The 18,254-nt window shown below is 52.9% G+C and overlaps 1 protein-coding gene across 10 annotated transcripts in view; it reads right to left on the bottom strand.

Moving 5' to 3' along the window:
* Pkd1 (polycystin 1, transient receptor potential channel interacting) overlaps positions 1–18,254 on the bottom strand; it is a 48,490-nt gene that overhangs the window by 8,327 nt on the left and 21,909 nt on the right. For 5 of the 10 annotated variants that reach the window (XM_021251305.2, XM_021251303.2, XM_021251302.2 and 2 more), the window contains 20 exons: positions 17,142–17,273; positions 16,770–16,945; positions 16,240–16,373; positions 12,082–15,704; positions 11,746–11,895; positions 10,362–10,505; positions 10,004–10,283; positions 9,718–9,931; positions 9,487–9,643; positions 8,987–9,139; positions 8,118–8,262; positions 7,393–8,028; positions 7,062–7,218; positions 6,589–6,841; positions 6,268–6,463; positions 3,426–3,857; positions 3,123–3,333; positions 2,908–3,034; positions 192–308; positions 35–84 (listed from right to left, as the gene is read on the bottom strand). In XM_021251305.2, the coding sequence (XP_021106964.1) occupies positions 35–84; positions 192–308; positions 2,908–3,034; positions 3,123–3,333; positions 3,426–3,857; positions 6,268–6,463; positions 6,589–6,841; positions 7,062–7,218; positions 7,393–8,028; positions 8,118–8,262; positions 8,987–9,139; positions 9,487–9,643; positions 9,718–9,931; positions 10,004–10,283; positions 10,362–10,505; positions 11,746–11,895; positions 12,082–15,704; positions 16,240–16,373; positions 16,770–16,945; positions 17,142–17,273 (7,487 nt within the window). The remainder of the gene's footprint in view (positions 1–34; positions 85–191; positions 309–2,907; positions 3,035–3,122; positions 3,334–3,425; positions 3,858–6,267; positions 6,464–6,588; positions 6,842–7,061; positions 7,219–7,392; positions 8,029–8,117; positions 8,263–8,986; positions 9,140–9,486; positions 9,644–9,717; positions 9,932–10,003; positions 10,284–10,361; positions 10,506–11,745; positions 11,896–12,081; positions 15,705–16,239; positions 16,374–16,769; positions 16,946–17,141; positions 17,274–18,254) is intronic. The other 5 variants (XM_004873657.3, XM_087202762.1, XM_021251304.2 and 2 more) reach the window with 4 other exon arrangements.

Raw genomic sequence — 18,254 nt, forward strand, 5'->3', positions numbered from 1 at the left:
TCCAGGATACACTTGATCTTCGTAGGCAACCTACCTTTTCGAATCATCCAGAAACAAGTCACTTTTCGCTTGTCCTGTGAAGGCCTGTTGGGAAGTGCAGAGCACCCTCAGCGACAACTCTCAGAGGCAGAGGATCTGCCTTGCCAGGCAGGGCCTGGATTCACCCCAGCCTCAGCTTGCAGTGCCCTCACCTCAGTGCGGAGGCCTGAGAACGTGAGGAAGGAGCTGTCCAGCACAGATGTGTCCAGGCAGCTATCCAGCTCCAGTGCCTGCTGCCCTGTGGGGCTGGGGCTTGGGCCACCAGCGACCTGTTGAGAGAACATGGTAGATTAGTGGGAGGCAGCTGGCCCTGCTCAGGGGAAACATGAGAAACTACCTTGTGAGCAGACATGATAGCCTGGACTAGCACTGACAACGTTCTAGATTGATGGGCAAGTTCCAGATCTGTGCTAGCATGGTAACCTGACCACATGTCATTTGTTTTAGTGTGCGCGCCACTGGGGATCGAACCCAGGACCTCATGCGTGCCAGGCAAGTGCTCTACCATTGAATATTTATTGTACTCCCTACATATGGTTCATGGGTGGCTGGTGCAACTAAAGAAATGACCCTTTCGTTTTGTTTTTTTTTGGTACCGAGGATTGAACTTGGGTCCTTGTGCTTGCGCAGCAGGTGGCGAAACCACTGAGCTAAATCCCCGGCCCAAGAAATGACCCTTTCTGCAACAGGAATAGTGGTATACCTCAGTGGTAGAGCACTTGCCTAGTATGTGCAAGTCCCTGGGACTGCATAAGAAAAATAAGAAATGCAAAAAAAAAGAAAAATAAGAAATGAACTTTTGATTTTTTTTTTTGTTACCAAGGATTGAACTCAGGTCCTTGCACTTGTGAGGCAGGCAGCGGAACCACTGAGGTAAACCCCCGGCCCTGAACCTTTGATTTTAAATGTAAATGTTAAAAAGTACATGCCTCATAGTTCACTGGATTCCTAGGCTAAATCTTCTTTTTTCAGTACCTGGGATCAAACTCAGGACCTTGTGCTTGCCAGGCTGGTGCAGTACTGCTGAGCTACAACGTGGCCCAATCCCTCTTGGTCATGCTGGCTAATTCTTTCTTAATGCTGCGGGACTTGATTTGTTAATAAAATGTAGAGGACTTAAGATATATATATATATATATATATATATATATATATATATATGTTTTGATATGTATAAGATATACAATATATATATACACATATTTTTCTGGTACCAGGGATCAAACTTGGGTCCTTGTGCTTGTGCAGCAGGCGGTGAAACCAATATACACATATTTTTTGAGATAGGGTCTATGTGGTTCAGGTGTGACTCACTATGCCTGGCTTGGGCATGTATATTTCCTTTTCTTTTTTTTTTTTTGGTACCGGGCATCGAACTCAGATCCTTCTGCTTGCAAGGCAGGCGGCAGAACCACTGAGCTAAATCCCCAGCCCCTCTTTTTTTTTTTTATATTTCCTTTTCTTGTGATGTCCTTGTTGGGCTTTGGGGTCAGGATAGTGATGGCTTCATGGAAGAATTAGGAAAGGTTCCTTCCTCTTATATACTTATAAATATTTTTTCTTTTTGCAGTATTAGGGATTGAACCCAGGGCCTTCATACTGAGCCACATTCCAGCCCTGTCTGAAATTTAAAAAATTTTATAGCCAGGCATAGTGGCACACACCTGTAATCCTAGTACTTGGGAGGCTGAGGTAGGAGGACTGCTGTGAGTTTGAGGCCAGCCTGGGCTACATAGTGAGTTCAAGACCAGCATGAACTACATAGTGAGACCTTGCCTCAAAAAAGAAAAAAAAAAGCCGGGGATTTAGCTCAGTGGTTTTGCCACCTGCTGCGCAAGCGCAAGGACCTGAGTTCAATCCCCGGTACAAAACAACAACAACAACAAAAAAAAAACGGCCAGGGATTTAGCTCAGTGGCACCATGCCTGTCTTGCAAGTGCAAGGTCCTGAGTCTGATCCCTGGTACAGAAAAAAAAAGGCAAAAAAAATTAAATTTTTTAAAATTTTGAGACATGGTCTCACAAAAGTTGCAAAATTGCCCAAAATGGGCTCAATTTGCAATTCTCCTGCATTAGCCTCCCAGAGTGCTGAGATTATGGGCATCTACCAGCACATTTGTATTCCCCTTGTATATGCCGAAAGACTTTGTGAAGGACTAGCATTAATCTTTAACTGTTTAATTCACCAGTGAAGCTGTCTGTGTCTGGCTTTTGTGGGAGGTTTTTTCATTTTTGGTACCGGGGATTAAACTTGGGTCCTTGTGCTTGCACAGCAAGTGGCAAAACCACTGAGCTAAATCCCTGGCCCATGTGGGAGGTTTTTATATTACTAAGTTCATCTCTACTTGCTTTATTTATTTGTTTATTTTTTTGGTACCAGGGATCAAACTTGGATCCTTCCGCTTGCAAGGCAGGCGGCGGAACCACTGAGCTAAATCCCCGGCCCTACTTGCTTTAAATATCAGATTGTCTATTTCTTCTTGAGTTGGTCTTGATGGTTTGTGTCCATTTCCTCTAAGTTACCTAACATGTTGGCACACAGTTGCTCATGACATTTCTTTCTACAACCCATTGGTTTAATGTTGGCAATGATGTCCCCTGTCATTATGATTTCTTTTGGTACCAAGAATCAAACTCAGGGCCTCGTGCTTGCCAAGTAGGCACTGTGTTGCTGACCTATATCCTCAGCCCTCATTTACAATTTTGACAATCTGAGTTTCTTCAATCTAGCCAAAGGTTTGCCAATTTTGTGAATCTTTTCAAAGTATCAGCTTTTGGTTTGTTGATTTTCCCCTTTGGCTTCAATACCAAACAGCACAGCCATCAGCTGAGTGACAAGGCCCATGCTCCACTCCCAGCCTCAACCCACCTTGCTCCGGGACATCCGAAAGAGGAACAGGATAGCCAAGTAGACAGGATAGACAACCACACTGGACACCAGGCCAATGGCAACTGTGTTGACACTCGGTGGGATCAGACTAGACACGGGCCCCACACTGCATGGCAGGAGACAGACCCAAGCCAGGTTAGGCAGTGGGGGAGGGGGGATGTGTTGAACATGTGTTGGACCCCACAGGCACCCACCTGTAGGTGGCATCTCCCACAACCCCATACCACACAGCATTGGCACCCAGGAAGAGGCAGATGAGGAGGACACAGCAGGTGGCCCTCTGGACACGAGTAAAGCGACTGCGAGCTGGTCTGTCCCATATGGAGAGCCAGATGTGCTTATCAAAGAAACCACGCTGCAGCTCTGCCACTAGGAGGCGCTGGAATTGCCACAGGGCTGCATCACCTAGGACAGGGAGAAGCTGCAGGAGGTCCGGACCAAGGCACCCACACACACACATCCTCCCCTGCCCCCTCCCTGCCATGACTTGGCCTTACTTGCAGCCAGTACTTCCTTCTCCACTAGGCCACCATTGGCCTCTGTCTCCACAGACAGCCAATCATTGACCAAGAAGAAGGTACTTCGGGCACTCTGCAGGTCCCTAACGATGACATGCTGCAGAAACCAGGCTGGGCTGAGACCTGTGGAGGTGGTGGTAGGGTGAGGACTAGGGTACTGGCAGGGGATGGAGGGAGGACGTGGGGGCCGGGGTATCAGCAGAGTGCAGGAGCAGCAACAGCAGCAACACTTCCCCAGACCTTTGTTGTCATGCCACACACGGATCTTCCACACATTTCCCAGGCTGTGCGGGGTGGCAATCCGGAAGATGTCCAGGCTGTTGCGATGAAATGCCCTATCCCCATCCAGGTGTCGGTGGCCACTCCGGCTATCTGCTCCATACAGCATGATGCCCACGTGGGCCGTGGTACCTGGGGGTTGAAGGGGGAGAATTCTAGGTGAGAAGCCCTCCTTCCCCAACACCAGGCAAGTTATTTCATAGGTGGTCTTCAACAAGCACAGGCAGTCCTTGTTCTGCATAGTTCTGATGGATACAAATTTGTTTCCCCTATTTGTTACATAAACGTCAATCTGGTATCCACAGGCGGAGCTCTGGGTTACTAAGGTGTGCTGTTGGTAGGTGACCACAGAGTGCAAACCTGGCTGCCATTGCTCAGCCTCCCAGTCACTATGGAATAAAACGCATATCATAGCCAGGGACAAGGACCACCTATCTAGAGCTCTGCCACATACAAACCACCAGCCCTACAGGTGGGTGGCCTCCTGGTGATACATTCACTTTTTTGTTTTTGTTTGAGACAAGGTGTTGCTATGTAACTCAGACTAGCCTCAAACTCATTATTTAGCCCAGGCTGTCTCGAATTTGTGATCCTCTTGTCTCTGCTTCCAGAGTGCTGGGATTACAGGAATGAGCCATACCACACCTGGCTGATTCATGTGAGTTTTGAAAAATGGATAATAAGAAAGAGAGAAAGAGAGAGACAGAGAGAGAGAGAGAGAGAGAGAAAACTGCTGGGTGTGATGGCACATGCCTGTAAATCCCAGCACTGAGGAAAGCTAAGGCAGGAGGATCAAAAGTTCAAGGACAGCTTGGGTAATTTAGCAAGACCTTGTCTCAAAGTAAAAAATAAAAAGGAGTAGGGATTAGCTCAGTAGTAGAGTGTGTACCTAACATGTAGGAAGTCCTGGATTCAATCCTCGGCAATGCAAAAAAGAAATAAAAAGGGGAAAAAAGAGAAAAACACAACACTGGAAGTGAAATTTCATAATCATAAAGGATTGTTTTCTGTTGTTGTTGTTTTGATACCGGGGATCAAACTAGGGTCCTTGCCCTTGTGAGGCAGAACCACTGAGCTAAATCCCCAGCCCTGGAAGTGAAATTTCAATTAAAGGTAAATGGAAGCTGGGTGTGGTGGCTCATGCCTATAATCCTAGCACTCAAGAGACTGAGGCAGGAAGATTGCCATGAGTAGGGGGCCAGCCTGAGCTACATAGGGAGTTCAAGGCCAGCCTCTGTGCTACATAGGGCGGACTCAAAAAAACAAAAACATTGTTTTAAAAAAGGGTAGAGTTAAAAAACAAAACAAAACAAACAAACAAAAAAAGGGTAGAGTTGTTAAAGGGATTGATATGGGGATGCTGCACTGCCCCATCTAAGATCCAACAAGCAGTGTGGAATTCAGCAGTGAATATGGACTTCTATCCATGTGTGATGCTCATTCTCGTCAACTTGACTTGAGAGATGATAAGATTAGTAAGGTACACTTCTGGGTGTGTCTGTGTGATCATCAGTGTGTGACCTTGGGAAATGTATAGGTCCCCGGCCCCCTCCTGGCTCATCTCTTGTTCTCTGCTTCCCAGACATCATAAGTTGAGTAGCCCTCCTCCCCCAGTGCCGTTCCACCATGATGTTTCTGCCTCAGAGCCAGCTGACATAGACTGAAACCATGATCCAAATTAAACCTCGCCTGCTTTAAATTGTGTATGTCAGGTATCTTATCCCAGCAATGGAAAGCAGACAGATACACCACATAAATAAGAGATGTGATCACCCTAAAGGAGGTGTGTTGCAGCAGAATGCAATCTCCTCCTCAAAGAACTCTTGAGTTTTTTCCAATATTGAAAGCATAAAAGGAAATGTTGGAAGTCACTGTAAACTTTGGACATGACACTTGCCAGAGCACAGAAAGATGCTCACTCTGTACCCTTGGTTATACAAGGTGAAGAAGGAAACTTCTCAGAGAGTTTTCCACAAGAAAACAAACCACTTAACTGCCAGTATCTAACGTTTCAAATTATGATGTACTAAGGCATTTCCCTGTATGTTTATGTTTTTAAAAATTTTTTTTTGGTACTGGGGATCGAACTGGGATCCTTGCGCTTGCACAGCAGGGAGCGAAACCACTGAGCTAAATCCCCGCCCCTCCCTGTGTGTTTATGAGCAACAGCAAGTTTGTGAAGTTCACAAATAAATTTAAGAGGTCACAGTCATTGCCCACTGATTATCAGGCTAGCCTGTACAGTCTGTGGCTTCACAAACTTGGAGGCCCACACTGCCGTGCAGAGTAAGGCCTGCCTGTGATGACCAGGTGGCCACTTCCTACGGGGAGCCATTCTCTTTCTCAGAAATGGCCCCATATCCATTAAACCATTTCAAGGATCACAAACTAACCCTTTACACAGCACTTGGGAAAGGAGCTCTTGCTTTAGGACACCTATCACCATAATCACCATGAGGAAAACTAGCTAGAGTCCAGGACTACAACTGGGGGAACCCAGGTGGATTCCATGGTCTCCTCACCCACAGTCACCACCTCTCACCTGAACCTCGGCCCCAGCCAGTCTTGACCAGGATCTCATACTTGAAGCGGCCCCCCTTCCCGCAGAAAGGGATGACACGGGCCCAGCTGACATCCAGGTGGTCCAGCCTGCGCAGGATCACAGCCATGACAGCGTAGGTTACAAGGCACATGGCACACGTCAGGAGCACGATGTAGTTCACACGAGCAGCTGGCTCCTGGGAAGACAAAGCCAGCCGGCCCAGGAGGTTCACTCGAATGCTTCACCTTTTGAGGACAGAGCTGGAGCCCACCCAGGCATTCTCAACCCTGTGAAGAGACTGAAGATCAGGGCCCCACTCACAGGGAAGATGAAGTGGATATGGCTGGGTGGCACAAAGAGGCTGGCACCAAAGGCAGTGAGGTGACGGGTGAGGCAGACGGCCTGGCTGGGTGAAGTCTCCTCCAGAGGCACAAGCCCCTCTGTCCTCCACATCATCTCCTCCTCGCTGAAGTACTGGCACAGGGATGTGTACAGGCCCACAGACACCTCCAGTGCTGACCAGTGGAAGTGGCTGGTCAGGTTCAGGTGGTAACTCCCACCTGGGTATCCAGTCCTGCCAGGGACAGGGCAGTGTCATGGCCAGACCCTGCTGGGTCCAGAGCCCCAGTTCCATCCAGGGAGTGTTCTAGCCTTAGCTTTTATACCTGGCTGACTGCCCAGCCTTCTCCTGCCACTGTTCCTACAGAGCCCACGTGCTCTTAGGCATACAGACCAAACCATGTCCACTTGCCACAGCCCACTCCCAGGTCCTGTAGTGGGTGAAGGGTGCTTACCCTGGGGCAATGAAGAAGGTGTAGGGCCTGTGGTCGGCACCAGTCAGCACCTCCAGGTTGATCTTCCTGCTGGCTGAGCAGTTGTACTCATTGGGCTGGGGCGCTGAGTGCAGGTAGACAGCCAGGTAGGGCTCAGGCTCCTCAGACAGGTAGCGCTCTGCAGGCAGAATAGTGTCAGACATCCACCCAGGGACACCCTGGGAGCCCTCTGCCACAGGGCCTGGGAGCCTCCCTACTGGACAAGCATGTCCATGGCCCCAACTGCCCTCAAGCCAGGCCCCCAGGACCCACGTGACAGGAGGCAGATTTCAGCAACCACAGCTGTGGATACCTGCGTGACACCCACCGCTCAGCACTGTGTAGGTAAGCTGCAGGTGCAGCCCTGCTGCGGGGTTGCTGTTGTCCGGAGTGACCACAGCACTGACAGAGGCCCGGGGCTGGACGACAGCTGATCCAACAGGGGCGTGGGGACCCTGGGCAGCCTGGTCCGAGTTGCTGGGGACCTTCACGGTGATGGCACGCTCTGTGGCCAGTCGCTCTATGGGAATCTGGGCGCCGGCCTGTGTCTGGAAGGCCATAGATGCCACCTTGGTTGAGACAGTATAATTGCTGATGTAGCCAAAAGGAAAAGGATTGGAATCCACAAGGAAGATGAGCTGTACTACATCGCTGATGTTGGACAGTGCCCCACTGAAGGCCTCAGGGATGGAGAAATGGCAACCGGAGCTTGAGGTGTTGCCATAGCACAGCAGGCTGTGTGGGTCTGAGCGCTTGCCCTGTGCCACAATCTCCTCACCCGCCAGGGTCAGAGGTTCCTCATTGAGTACACGGGAATGCATGAGGATGCACATGAGGGCTGATGAGAGGTTGTAGGCCTTAGATGCCACCATCAATGAAGGCGATTCAGTCCCCAGTTCTGAGGGCTGTGGGCTCTGTATGTCCGAGCTGGCCAAGTGGATGAGGTCACCTGCAAACAAGACAGGAGGCTGGCACATTGAGGGGGAAGGGTACAGGAGAGCCCAAGGGGAAAGCAGACTGGGAGACACATGCCCACACCTGTGATGTTAAGGATACTGTCAGCGATGGTGGTGGGTGTCACAGTACCCTGAGTGGTCTCAGCCTGCAGGATGCGCATCATGCCCTCCAGCTTGTGCAGCGTCTGCTTCAGGCACGAGCGGCACACAAGCTCTCTGCTGGACACCTGTGTGGGGCCCACACAGTGTCCAAGCCCACCCATCACACATACCCAACTTCCCCTCCCCAACTTGGCCAACTCTGCCCCATGCCTGCCAGGATGCCAGGCAGCCTCCCTGCCTCCAAACACTATACTTCGTGCTGGGTACTGCCCGTGTGAAGCCACCCAAGCCCTCCCTGCTGAAAGCCCTTCTGTGGTCACTCTCAACCCGCAGGGAACATCTGAACTCCTCTGGTGCCCAGGCACATTTTTTCACGCAACTAAGAGCAAGGCAGACACTGAGGCCCAGGCTGGAGTCCAAACTCAGCCATGTAGTAAAAGGGCAACCTCAACCTGGAAAGCACTCCAGTATCATTTCCTCTGAGGACCTGGCCTTGTTCTTGGGTCCCTGTACTGATCCCCTCCCTAGGCACAGCGACTCCCCATCAGACTCATTCCATCCTGCTGACAAATCTAGACCTTAGGCAGTAGACAGCTGGGGTGAAGAAGTCATGGCTGGTGTGCCAGGTATGTGGGATGTGACCACAGGCTCAAGGGAGGGCACATAACAGCAGCCTTTACCTGTGCTGCTCTTTCTGCCCTGAGTCACCCCACAGGGTCACAGACTGGGACTATGGGCTTATAGTTAGAAAAGGCAGGAGAGGAATGGCAAGGAAGGACATCTAATCCCTATGGCCGATACTGTCATGGGCCTGGGGTTTGCAGGGTATCCTGTGCCTGGCTGTCCTACCATGCACTGGGCCAGTGCAGCAGTGATCTGCTGGATGTCATCCACAGTGTTGACCCGCAGGGAAACCAGGGTCTCTGTGATGTTCTTGCGCATCTGGGCCCTCAGCTGCTGCTCAGAGTCAGGCTCTGTGGCCACATCTGGGGCCTGCTCATACTGGAGTGGGTGGTGAACACAGGATCTATTAGTGTAGGTACATGTGGCTACGTGCTGGCTGCTGCATGGTACAGGCAGGTACTGAAAACTCTGCGGGATTTCCTTGAGACCAAAGCAGGGGATACACAGGACACCCTGTGGGCTCAAGGGCATCAGGAGGACTCTGGCACTGGGTAGGACCTGGCATGTGAAGGCTGCTGAGGGGTGAGGTCTTTGTTTCAGGGATGAGATCAGGGGTTTTGTCTGGGTGGGTCTGGGAGTGAGAACTTTGGGAGACTGTCAAGAGTGCTGGTCTCAGCTTCCCAAGGAGCAAACTTGGGATTCCCCCTCTGCCCACCCCCACTGACCTCATTGAGCACAGTGATGAGGGCCAGCGAGTATTCAATGACATGCTGGGGGTCAGCCTGTCTGAGGAGCCCAGGCAGCACACTGGCGGTCAGGCTGTGCAGCCAGGGAATAAGACTCATGGAGCTATTGGGCTCCGGCAGGACAATGGTCAGAGACCTACAGGGCAGAGGTAGGCTGTAAGCAGTGTGGAGTCGCCACAAACCCATCCCCACCCCCAGGGCCCAGCTCACCTGTTGAGGGCAACCACTGCAGCACCCAGCTGATCCTGTACAACCACAGCTAGTCCCACCTCAAAGCCAGGCTGGAAGCCTGGGGGCAGCACAGCTGCATAGGTGGAGAGGCTACCCTTGTAGATACAGAACTCCTCACAGTAGCCCTGATGACAGCGCCGCAGCAGCAGGGCATACACTAGTGGGGCACTTGCATCCTCTGCATCCTGCCAGCCTGTGGGTGAATGCATGGCTTCAGTGTGGCCCTGGCCCCTGCCAGCTCCCCTCCTACTGGGGCCATACTCACCCACGCATTCGAAGTGCACTTTGGTGGTAAGGGCACACACTGCATCCAGTGGGAAGAGGCGACATGCACCCCCCAGTGGGGGCCGGTTGGGTGAGAGGCGGATGGAGGCACAGCCCTCCTCCTCGCCCAAGTGCCCAAGTACTGTGAGCGTGAAGATGTAGCCCTCACCATCCCGTAGCACACCACGACGCACCACTAGCCGCATATCTGAGCTGCCTGTGGATGTGGTAGTCTCATCCAGCACCAGAGTCTTATTGCTAAAGGTATGTGCAGCCCAATGCTGCAAGACAAAGGAGAGGCAGTGAGGGCAGTGCTACAGCCACCTGCCCAAACAGGACCAGGGCAGCCTGCCACTTACCCCGCGCTTGGAGCCACTGCTGCAGTTATGGCAGCGGCCCTCCAGGTACACGTAGGAACTGCGGCTCACTTCATACACTGCCTGTGCCTTGCAGGACACACACTCCAGTGACACAATGGGCACCCGACCACTTCGGACCAGCACCTGGGGAAGAGACAGGTTACAGGGAGGCCATGTCCCACTGAGCCAGCAGGGTAGGCAGCTGAGGGGCAGGGTCTCTACCCTTCTAAGCCCTGCAGTTGGGAACATTCAAACCCAGATTTCCCTGCCTAGTCCAAGGTGTTAGTAGTCTGAAGGGGCAGAGGCCAGCAGGGCTGTCATCTGCAGTACAGGATGCTACTAAGCCTGGAAGTAGGAGACACACAAATCCACCGTTGTAGGATGCAAGGTAAGTGGGTGAACAAACCAAGGCACCCAAGCAAGAGGACAGCAGCCCTTCACAGATCTATCCCCAGGTTTCTAGTTTCCCCAGGAAATGCCTGATTCAGCATCTTAGCCCAACTTGACCCTGCCCCCAGTCCCTCTTCCCTAGATGACCTCTCAGGGTGGGCCTTCCTCCTGAAAGGCTTGCTGAGAAAGGCCTGGTGTTGAGATATCCCTCTTCCCAACCTCAGGGTAGCAGCAGAGCCCAGCACATCTCTTTGGCAGGACTGTGCTTCAGCAGCAGGGGTGGCCATCACATGCACAATGGCCCTAAATTTCCTGCCCAAGCCAGGGGAATGTGAGGTTAAGTGGTACCCACTCCATTCAGAAACATGGACACCCATCTTTTGGGGACAGTGATTGCCTCTGAGGTAAGAAAGGAACTCTATTTCTCAATGTTTGCCTTTTATACTGTTGGTGTAATCCCAGCACTTCTGAGAGGCTGAGGCAGGAGAACTGAAAGTTCAAGCCCAGCCTCGGCAATTTAGCGACTTAACAAGACCCTGTCTCAAAATTTTTCAAAAACATTTTTTTGATACTGGGGATTGAACTCGGGTCCTTGTGCTTGTGCAGCAGGCAGCGAAACCACTGAGGTAAATCCCCAGCCCTAAAAGTTTTTTAAAAGACTGGAGATGCAGCTCAGCGCAAAGGTCCTGGATTCAATCATAGTACTGAAAAGCAAGAGAAAGAGGGAGAGGGGGAGGGAAGAGGGAGGCAAAGGGAGGAGGGAGTGAGAGAGGGAGGGACACAGAGAGACAGACAGACAGAAATGGGTGTGTGGGGGGGGGATCATCAGAGTTCAGAAGGCCGCTGTGGAGTTTTATCATGGCTTGAAAGGAAGCAATACTGAAATTGGATATTTTATATCAAAATCAGCAATGAGAAGAGCACCAATAATGGGCACTGGGTACTGTTTGGGTGCTGTCTGGGCTGTAGACCACTGGGAGGAGGCGGCACTCACCATCTGACTGGCAACCTCCTCCTTCCTGCCTGCTTTCCACACAGTGAGATTGAAGGTGTACTCTATACCGGCCTCTAGGCGTTCCCTAGGGATGGTGACCACACTGCTCCCGCGGGGCCCGAAGTTCAGCACACACCCACTGGTCTTGCTCTGCAGCCCACAAACACAGGAGATGGTGATGTAAGATCCTGATCAGCCTCAAAGCAGAGCCTGGCACAGGGGACAGCTCAGGAGACCCTTCCCCATGCTGGGACCAAGGCCACAGGGAACAATGGGTGTTCACCGGTCACTGCTCAGCTGAGAAAGTAGAGAAGATAGCCCTGCCACATGGCTGACCTGTGTAGCAGCCACACAGGCCCAGTGGAAGTTAAGTGGTGTCTGGTCATCATCTTCCAGGTTGGGGTCGTAGGACTTGCTCCCATCCAGCACCAGGTCCTGCATGTCTGACCACACGCGATATGAGCCACCTTCAATAATAGGAACCAGGCGCTCGGCAGCCACTGTTACATTGGCCTGAATGCTCTGTGACAAAGGTGTGTCCCCAAATGACACCACAAACACGAAGCAATAGTGGCCTACAGGCAGTGCCAGTCGTGGAACTACCAGCTGGGGCCGGCTCACATCCACGCCAGGCAGGACCACCCGTGCCATAGGCCCTGGTCGCTGGCAGCTGGCAGTACGGTACACCTCCCAGCGGTACTCAGTCTGGTAGGTGACACAATCACGCAGGTCAATGTGAGCCTCCAAGTAGTTGCGCTGGGAGCGCCGCATCAATACCTGCAGGGGGAGGGCCACGTCCACCTCAGGCTCCCTGCAAGCTAGCACCTGGACCGTCACTGTGGCCTGCACCACAAAGAAGCTCACCAGGTTGGAGGCATTCACCTCCACACGGTAGTCCCCAGGCTGCAAGTAGGAGTGGTCAGCCCAGGGCTCCTCTGTGTCCTGCATTGGGGCCCCATCCCCAAAGTCCCAGTGGTAGGCCACACGCCGGGGGCTGGGGCTCGTGGTAGCTTCAAACCGGGCTGAGCGGTTGGCAAAGCAGCGGCCACTGTGCAGCACCACATACTGGATGGGATCCTGGACCTCCACTGCAAGTGTGAGGTTCACACCACCCAGTTCATTAAAGGCACGCACGTGGATCTCCAGCAGCCCTGCAGCCACAGGGGTATAGGTGACATCACGGCCTGAGAGAATGACCAGGGAGTCACCCTGGACCTTCTGCAAAGAGAAGTACCAAGCGTAGGCAACTCGAGAACCCCGCTGTACCCGAGCTGTGAAGTTCTTCTCGGTGCCTGTGGCCATGCCAAGCTCACAGCAGTTGGGTACCTGCAGCCCGTCAACAGCCTCTAGCACCAAGACACGCACTTGTGCCTGGCCCCGGCTCACATGGTTCTCAGCCTGCACACTCAACACGTGATCTCCAACCCGGGAGAAGCTGTGGGAGAAACGGGGCCTGGGAAGCACCTCGGGGCTGGTCCCGCCAACCTGCAGGTGGAAGGTGACGGCCGAGCCAGCTGCCAGCAAGATCTGAAAGTGGACCAGCTGTCCAGGCGCTACCACCTTGCTACTGGCCCATAGCACTAGGCCCATGATGGGTTCCTCAACCGTGATGTTGTGCATAGCTGAGACCCAGCTGACCGCGTTGGAGGCATTGAGCTGGATGGAGAAGACTCCAGCATCTGGGAAGCCCACGGCAATATGCTGGCTATGCCTGCTGCCACCTGGCACAGCCCAACACCAACTTACATTGGTGCCTGTGGCCAGCTGTCCCCAGAAGGGCACGGTGGTGCCGGTGGCCACAAAGCTACTGTCTGGTTCACCAGCCCTAATGCTAAGGTTCCTCACAGGTACTTGGACAGCCACCTCAATGGTGACATTAACTGAGCCCAGCTGGTTTCCAGCAGTAACCCTAACCAGGTGCAGGCCAGATGTGGAAAAGGCATGGGTGGCGGACGGTTCAGAGGTCTCCAAGCTTAGCCCTTCCTCTAAGGACCAAGTATAAACCACACCACTGCCACCCGCCAGCTCAGCATCAAAAGTGATACTCGAATTGATGGCAGCTGGATTGGGAGAGGCAGCCACAGTCAGAAACCCCACAGGCTCCACAAAGTCTATGGTGCGGTTGGCTGAGGCACTGCCCAGCATGTTGGTGGCCTGCAGCTGGATGTGATAGGTGGTAGCCTCAAGCACAGTGAGTGAGAAGCTCTTGCCACTGCCTACTAGGGCCGTGCTGCCATCCTTCTGGGCGGTCCAGCTGTAGGAAATGTTGGTGCCGTCCCTGACCATGGCCTGCAGCTGCAACGTGTGGTTGGTGGGAAAGCAGCAGCCGCTGTCACCACCTGCCACCTGCAGGCCCTCAATGAGCTGCAGGACGTAGATGAAGATGCTGTCTTGGGCTGTGCTCACCTCATTTTCGACTGTCACGATGATGTTGAAGGTGCCCACTGAGCGGAAGGTGTAGGAGATGGTGGGGCCCCCAGGGATGGGTGTGCAGCGGTCACACAGCACCCAGGAGTAGTGCACATCACTACCTGCTTCCAGTGTGGTGCTGAAACTCACACTGCCATTCAGGGGCACTACCATACGGCTGGCATTGATGCTCAGCCCCTGTATGCGCTGCTTCACTGTGACATTGAGCCAAGCCTCACTGTGGCTCACCTCATTCCAGCCAGACACCCTGACGGTAAAGTCACCCATGCTGTTGTAGATATGGGTCACTTCAGGGCCCTCGAGCTGTGTGCCATCCCCCAGCTCCCACAGGTAGGTGGTGGGATGCCCATGGCCCATGGCAGAGAACAGGTAAGGTTGCTGCAGCTCCAGCACATGAGAGCTGTTGACTCTGATACCAGTGACCACCATGGGCTCCTGTACCTCCACAAGAGCTGAGTCATTGGCAGCAGAGACGTTGTTGGACACAGTGACTGTCACCAAGTAGGAACCCGGATCTTGGTAGATCATTATTGCCTCAGGGCCCCAGGCACGGGTGGGGGCAGTGTCTTCAATGCCAAAGTCCCAGGTGTAGTGGTAGGAGAATGGAGGCCAGGTGCAGGCCACCAACCGGGCTTCATCCCCAAGCTGCACAAACTGCCGCTCAGGCCGCAGGGTGACGTTGCCCACCTCTGGCTCTACGCAGACACTGGTGAAGTAATGTGCCTTGTTCACACGGCTTGACAGGATCAATGTAAGGGGGAATATACCACTCCTTGTGAAGTTATGTGTCACTGTTGGGCACCCTTGAACAGTCGTGTTAGAGGAGCCATCCCCAAAGGTCCAGTCAAAAAGATAGTGGCCAGGGTCCCCAGCAACATGGGCTGTCAGGTGGGCATCAGGTTGGGTGGGGATGCATGTGGAAGGCTCGATACGCAGGACCTCCAGGACAAAAACATGCACGGGCAGGCTTTGAGTCAGGTGGCCTGCAGGGCTGGCTGCACCCACTGTCACTGTACAGTTCTGTGCCCGCAGATACACATGCTGCACTGTGGCCTCAGAGCCGGTGAGTACTGTGCCATCCCCCATGTCAAAGGTCCATGTGACATTGTCACCTGTCTCCACAGTAGCGCTGACCACCACAGGAGTTCCCTGTTCCACAGCCGGGCTCAGCTGCACACTCAGCCCACTTAGCTCCTGGAAGACGTGGACAGCTGTGTGTGCTACCATACTGCTCACCGTGTTGTTGACCTCCAGGCAGATGTGGTAGGTGCCTGTCCTGGTGTAGGTATAATTTACTGCTGGTTGGCTCTTTATCAGGACAGGGGAACCATCCCCAAAGTCCCATGTATATAGGACACCACCAGGCAAAGGCAGTGGGTGCGGTGAGAAGGTGACAGGCCAGCCGGCCACCAAGGTGCTGTTGCTCACACTTATGGCCACAGCAGGCAGTGTGTCACGTACACTCACGGGCACTTGCTGTGTCAGGTTCTCAAAGGCGTTGGATACGAGGACAGTCAAGTTGTACTCACCTGCAGGGGAGAGGCTTGAGTGGGGCTCCTGATGGCTAAATCCCCACTTAGCACCTCGCGTGCTTCATGGGGCAGCCTCCTCAAAGCATGAACAGCTGTTCCTTAGACATGTGTGTGGATAAAAGGGTGAGGACTGGACCAAGCACCTCCAAGCCCAACTGCATGTATATGAATAAGGTAGAGGGCACGTGGCGAGTAGGGTGGAGGTGATGGGGTAGTGATCTACATCATGTGCCACTGGGGAGACATTTCTATGTGAGGCTTCTAGAATCTTAAAGGTAATTAAACAGTGGTCCTGCTTTTTGCTCCCCAAAAAAGAGTTAAGAACAGAGAATAAGAGGGTACAGTTTCTGGCAAATTCAAATCCTGGCCTCGTGAATGCTGTCTAGCTCCCATACATCAGGCCCAGGTGCCCCTCCTTTACCCTAGGAAGGGCCCCAAGCCATCAACCCGGCAAAGGGGACCATCCCTTGGGGAGCCATCCCTTGGAGGGCTGTCTGCACAGGGTCAGCAAGGCAATGGATCTGCCCCTCACCTGGGTCAGTATAGGTATGCGTGGCATTGTGCTCCACCAACACCTGGGCCACAGTAGGGTCCGGAACCTGGAAGGACTTGTTGTATGGAGGCTTGAATTGGCCAAGCACCTGTTCCCCATCCCCAAAGGTCCACCTGCCAGAGCAGTGGGCAAGTGATGAGTGGGATAGGCAGGGACAGGTGGCCAGGGCTGGCTCCAGCAGCAACTTGTCCCTGCAGTCACTCTTTCCTGGCACCTTTGTTAAAGATACAGCCCATGGGCCGGGGGTTTAGCTCAGTGGTTTTGTCACCTGCCATGCAAGCGCAAGGACCCGAGTTCAATCCCCGGTAACAAAAAAAAAAAAAGATACAGCCCAACTCTGCAACACCAATCTCCCATACCCTCCCATGGATCCTCACAGAATTCTGTACACCAATACCCTGATAGAGGACAAAACTGAGACCTGAAGAAGCAACACTTTGTTAGCCTGCCATGAGCCCCCACTCTGACCCTAAAAGCTAGCTGCCCACCACTAGGCCCAGGGGACTCACAGAAAGGCCACCTCCACAGCTGAGTCCACCAGCACACTGGCCATCAGTGCCAGCACGGTGTTAGGGGGCAACACAGCTGGCACTGCAGATACCTGCAGGCTCCGCATCCTGTTCATGCGCTCCACCGTGACATTATAGTTCACAGTGACATTGCTCACATGGTTGGAGGCTGTGAGCTGAAGAGAAAGACATCAGTCAGCATAGGACCCTCAGCAGCAAAGACACAAAACCACAGCTCAACAACCTCCCCACACTTACCCATAGCCATGGCAGTGTCCGAAAAGGGCAAAGCAAAGCAGAACAAAAGGCAAAGATAAGCACCCTGATATCCCAAAACCCCAAGACCTCATCTGCCCCACCACCACCACCTACCGAGAGCTTGAAGATGGCAGCACTTTGGTAGATGACATTGAAGACAACATTGTGGAAAGTCAGGGACTGCTTATCATCAATGGTCCACCGAAAGACCACATCAGAGCCGGCCTCCACCACAGGGCTGTACCGCTGTGGAAAGTACATGGCATTGCCCAAAGCTGTGATTCTGGTCTCAGCCCCCATATGCCCACCTGCACATGCTTCCCCTTGGGCTACTGGAAAATTCTATGCCTGATGGACAGAGAAGATGTGGGTTCACTGGTTGAGCTACAACTCCAAGACACCCATGTTGGGGAGGATAAGGAAGTGCCCAGACCTGCCTGACTTAGGAGACCAAGTGTGATAGGGGCTGAGCTTGCACTTTGGCACCGAGGGCCTGGGCCAAAGCCAGCTCTCAAACCTCCAGCTGCATGGCCTTGGTTTTACCTTAACTCTCCACCTATAAAGTGGACCTAGCATTAGCAACACAGTCGACCTGTTTGCAAGTCCTCATCAACTCCCATCCTGCTGGAGCCCCCTAGGTGGACACCTTGGTGCCATGTAGAAAGGTGCACGAGTCTCAGTGGGCCATGTGACCTTGGGTGACCAATGTCAGCGGACAGACCAGGTTGTGTCCAGGGGAAACCAGGAGACACAGCTTCGGGCACACTGCACAGTTATGGCAGGACTATCAGAGAGGACCATTGGTGCAGAGGGTGGCCATGCCTAGAATGAGGCACAGGGTGGCCAGCAGCTTTGCATGAGGGCTTCAAATCCCACCTCAACAGGCACATGCATCAGGCCGATGGGAGTACTGCAGAGAGCCCAAAACACACCTGACTCATGGGAGCTCTGGAGGTAGGGAGCCAAATGTGACAACCTGGTTTTTTTGTTTTTTGTTTTTTACAACCTGCTTCTTGGGCCAGGTATTTAGCTCAGTGGTTTCACCGCCTGCTGCGCAAGCGTAAGGACCAGAGTTCAATCCACAGTACAAAAAAAACAAAACAAAACAACCTGCTTCTTGAAATGTGAGAGGGGAAAAAAGGGTTTATAAAGTAGACTCTGTGGCTGTGACCTTTTAGTAATTTAGAAATTGCTAAGTGGGGCTGGAGTGTACCTCAGTGGCAGAGC

The sequence above is a fragment of the Heterocephalus glaber genome, unplaced genomic scaffold (assembly GCF_053883595.1).
Source record: "Heterocephalus glaber isolate CG9 unplaced genomic scaffold, H.glaber_assembly_v1.0 deba00001781, whole genome shotgun sequence".
NCBI lineage: Eukaryota > Metazoa > Chordata > Mammalia > Rodentia > Bathyergidae > Heterocephalus > Heterocephalus glaber.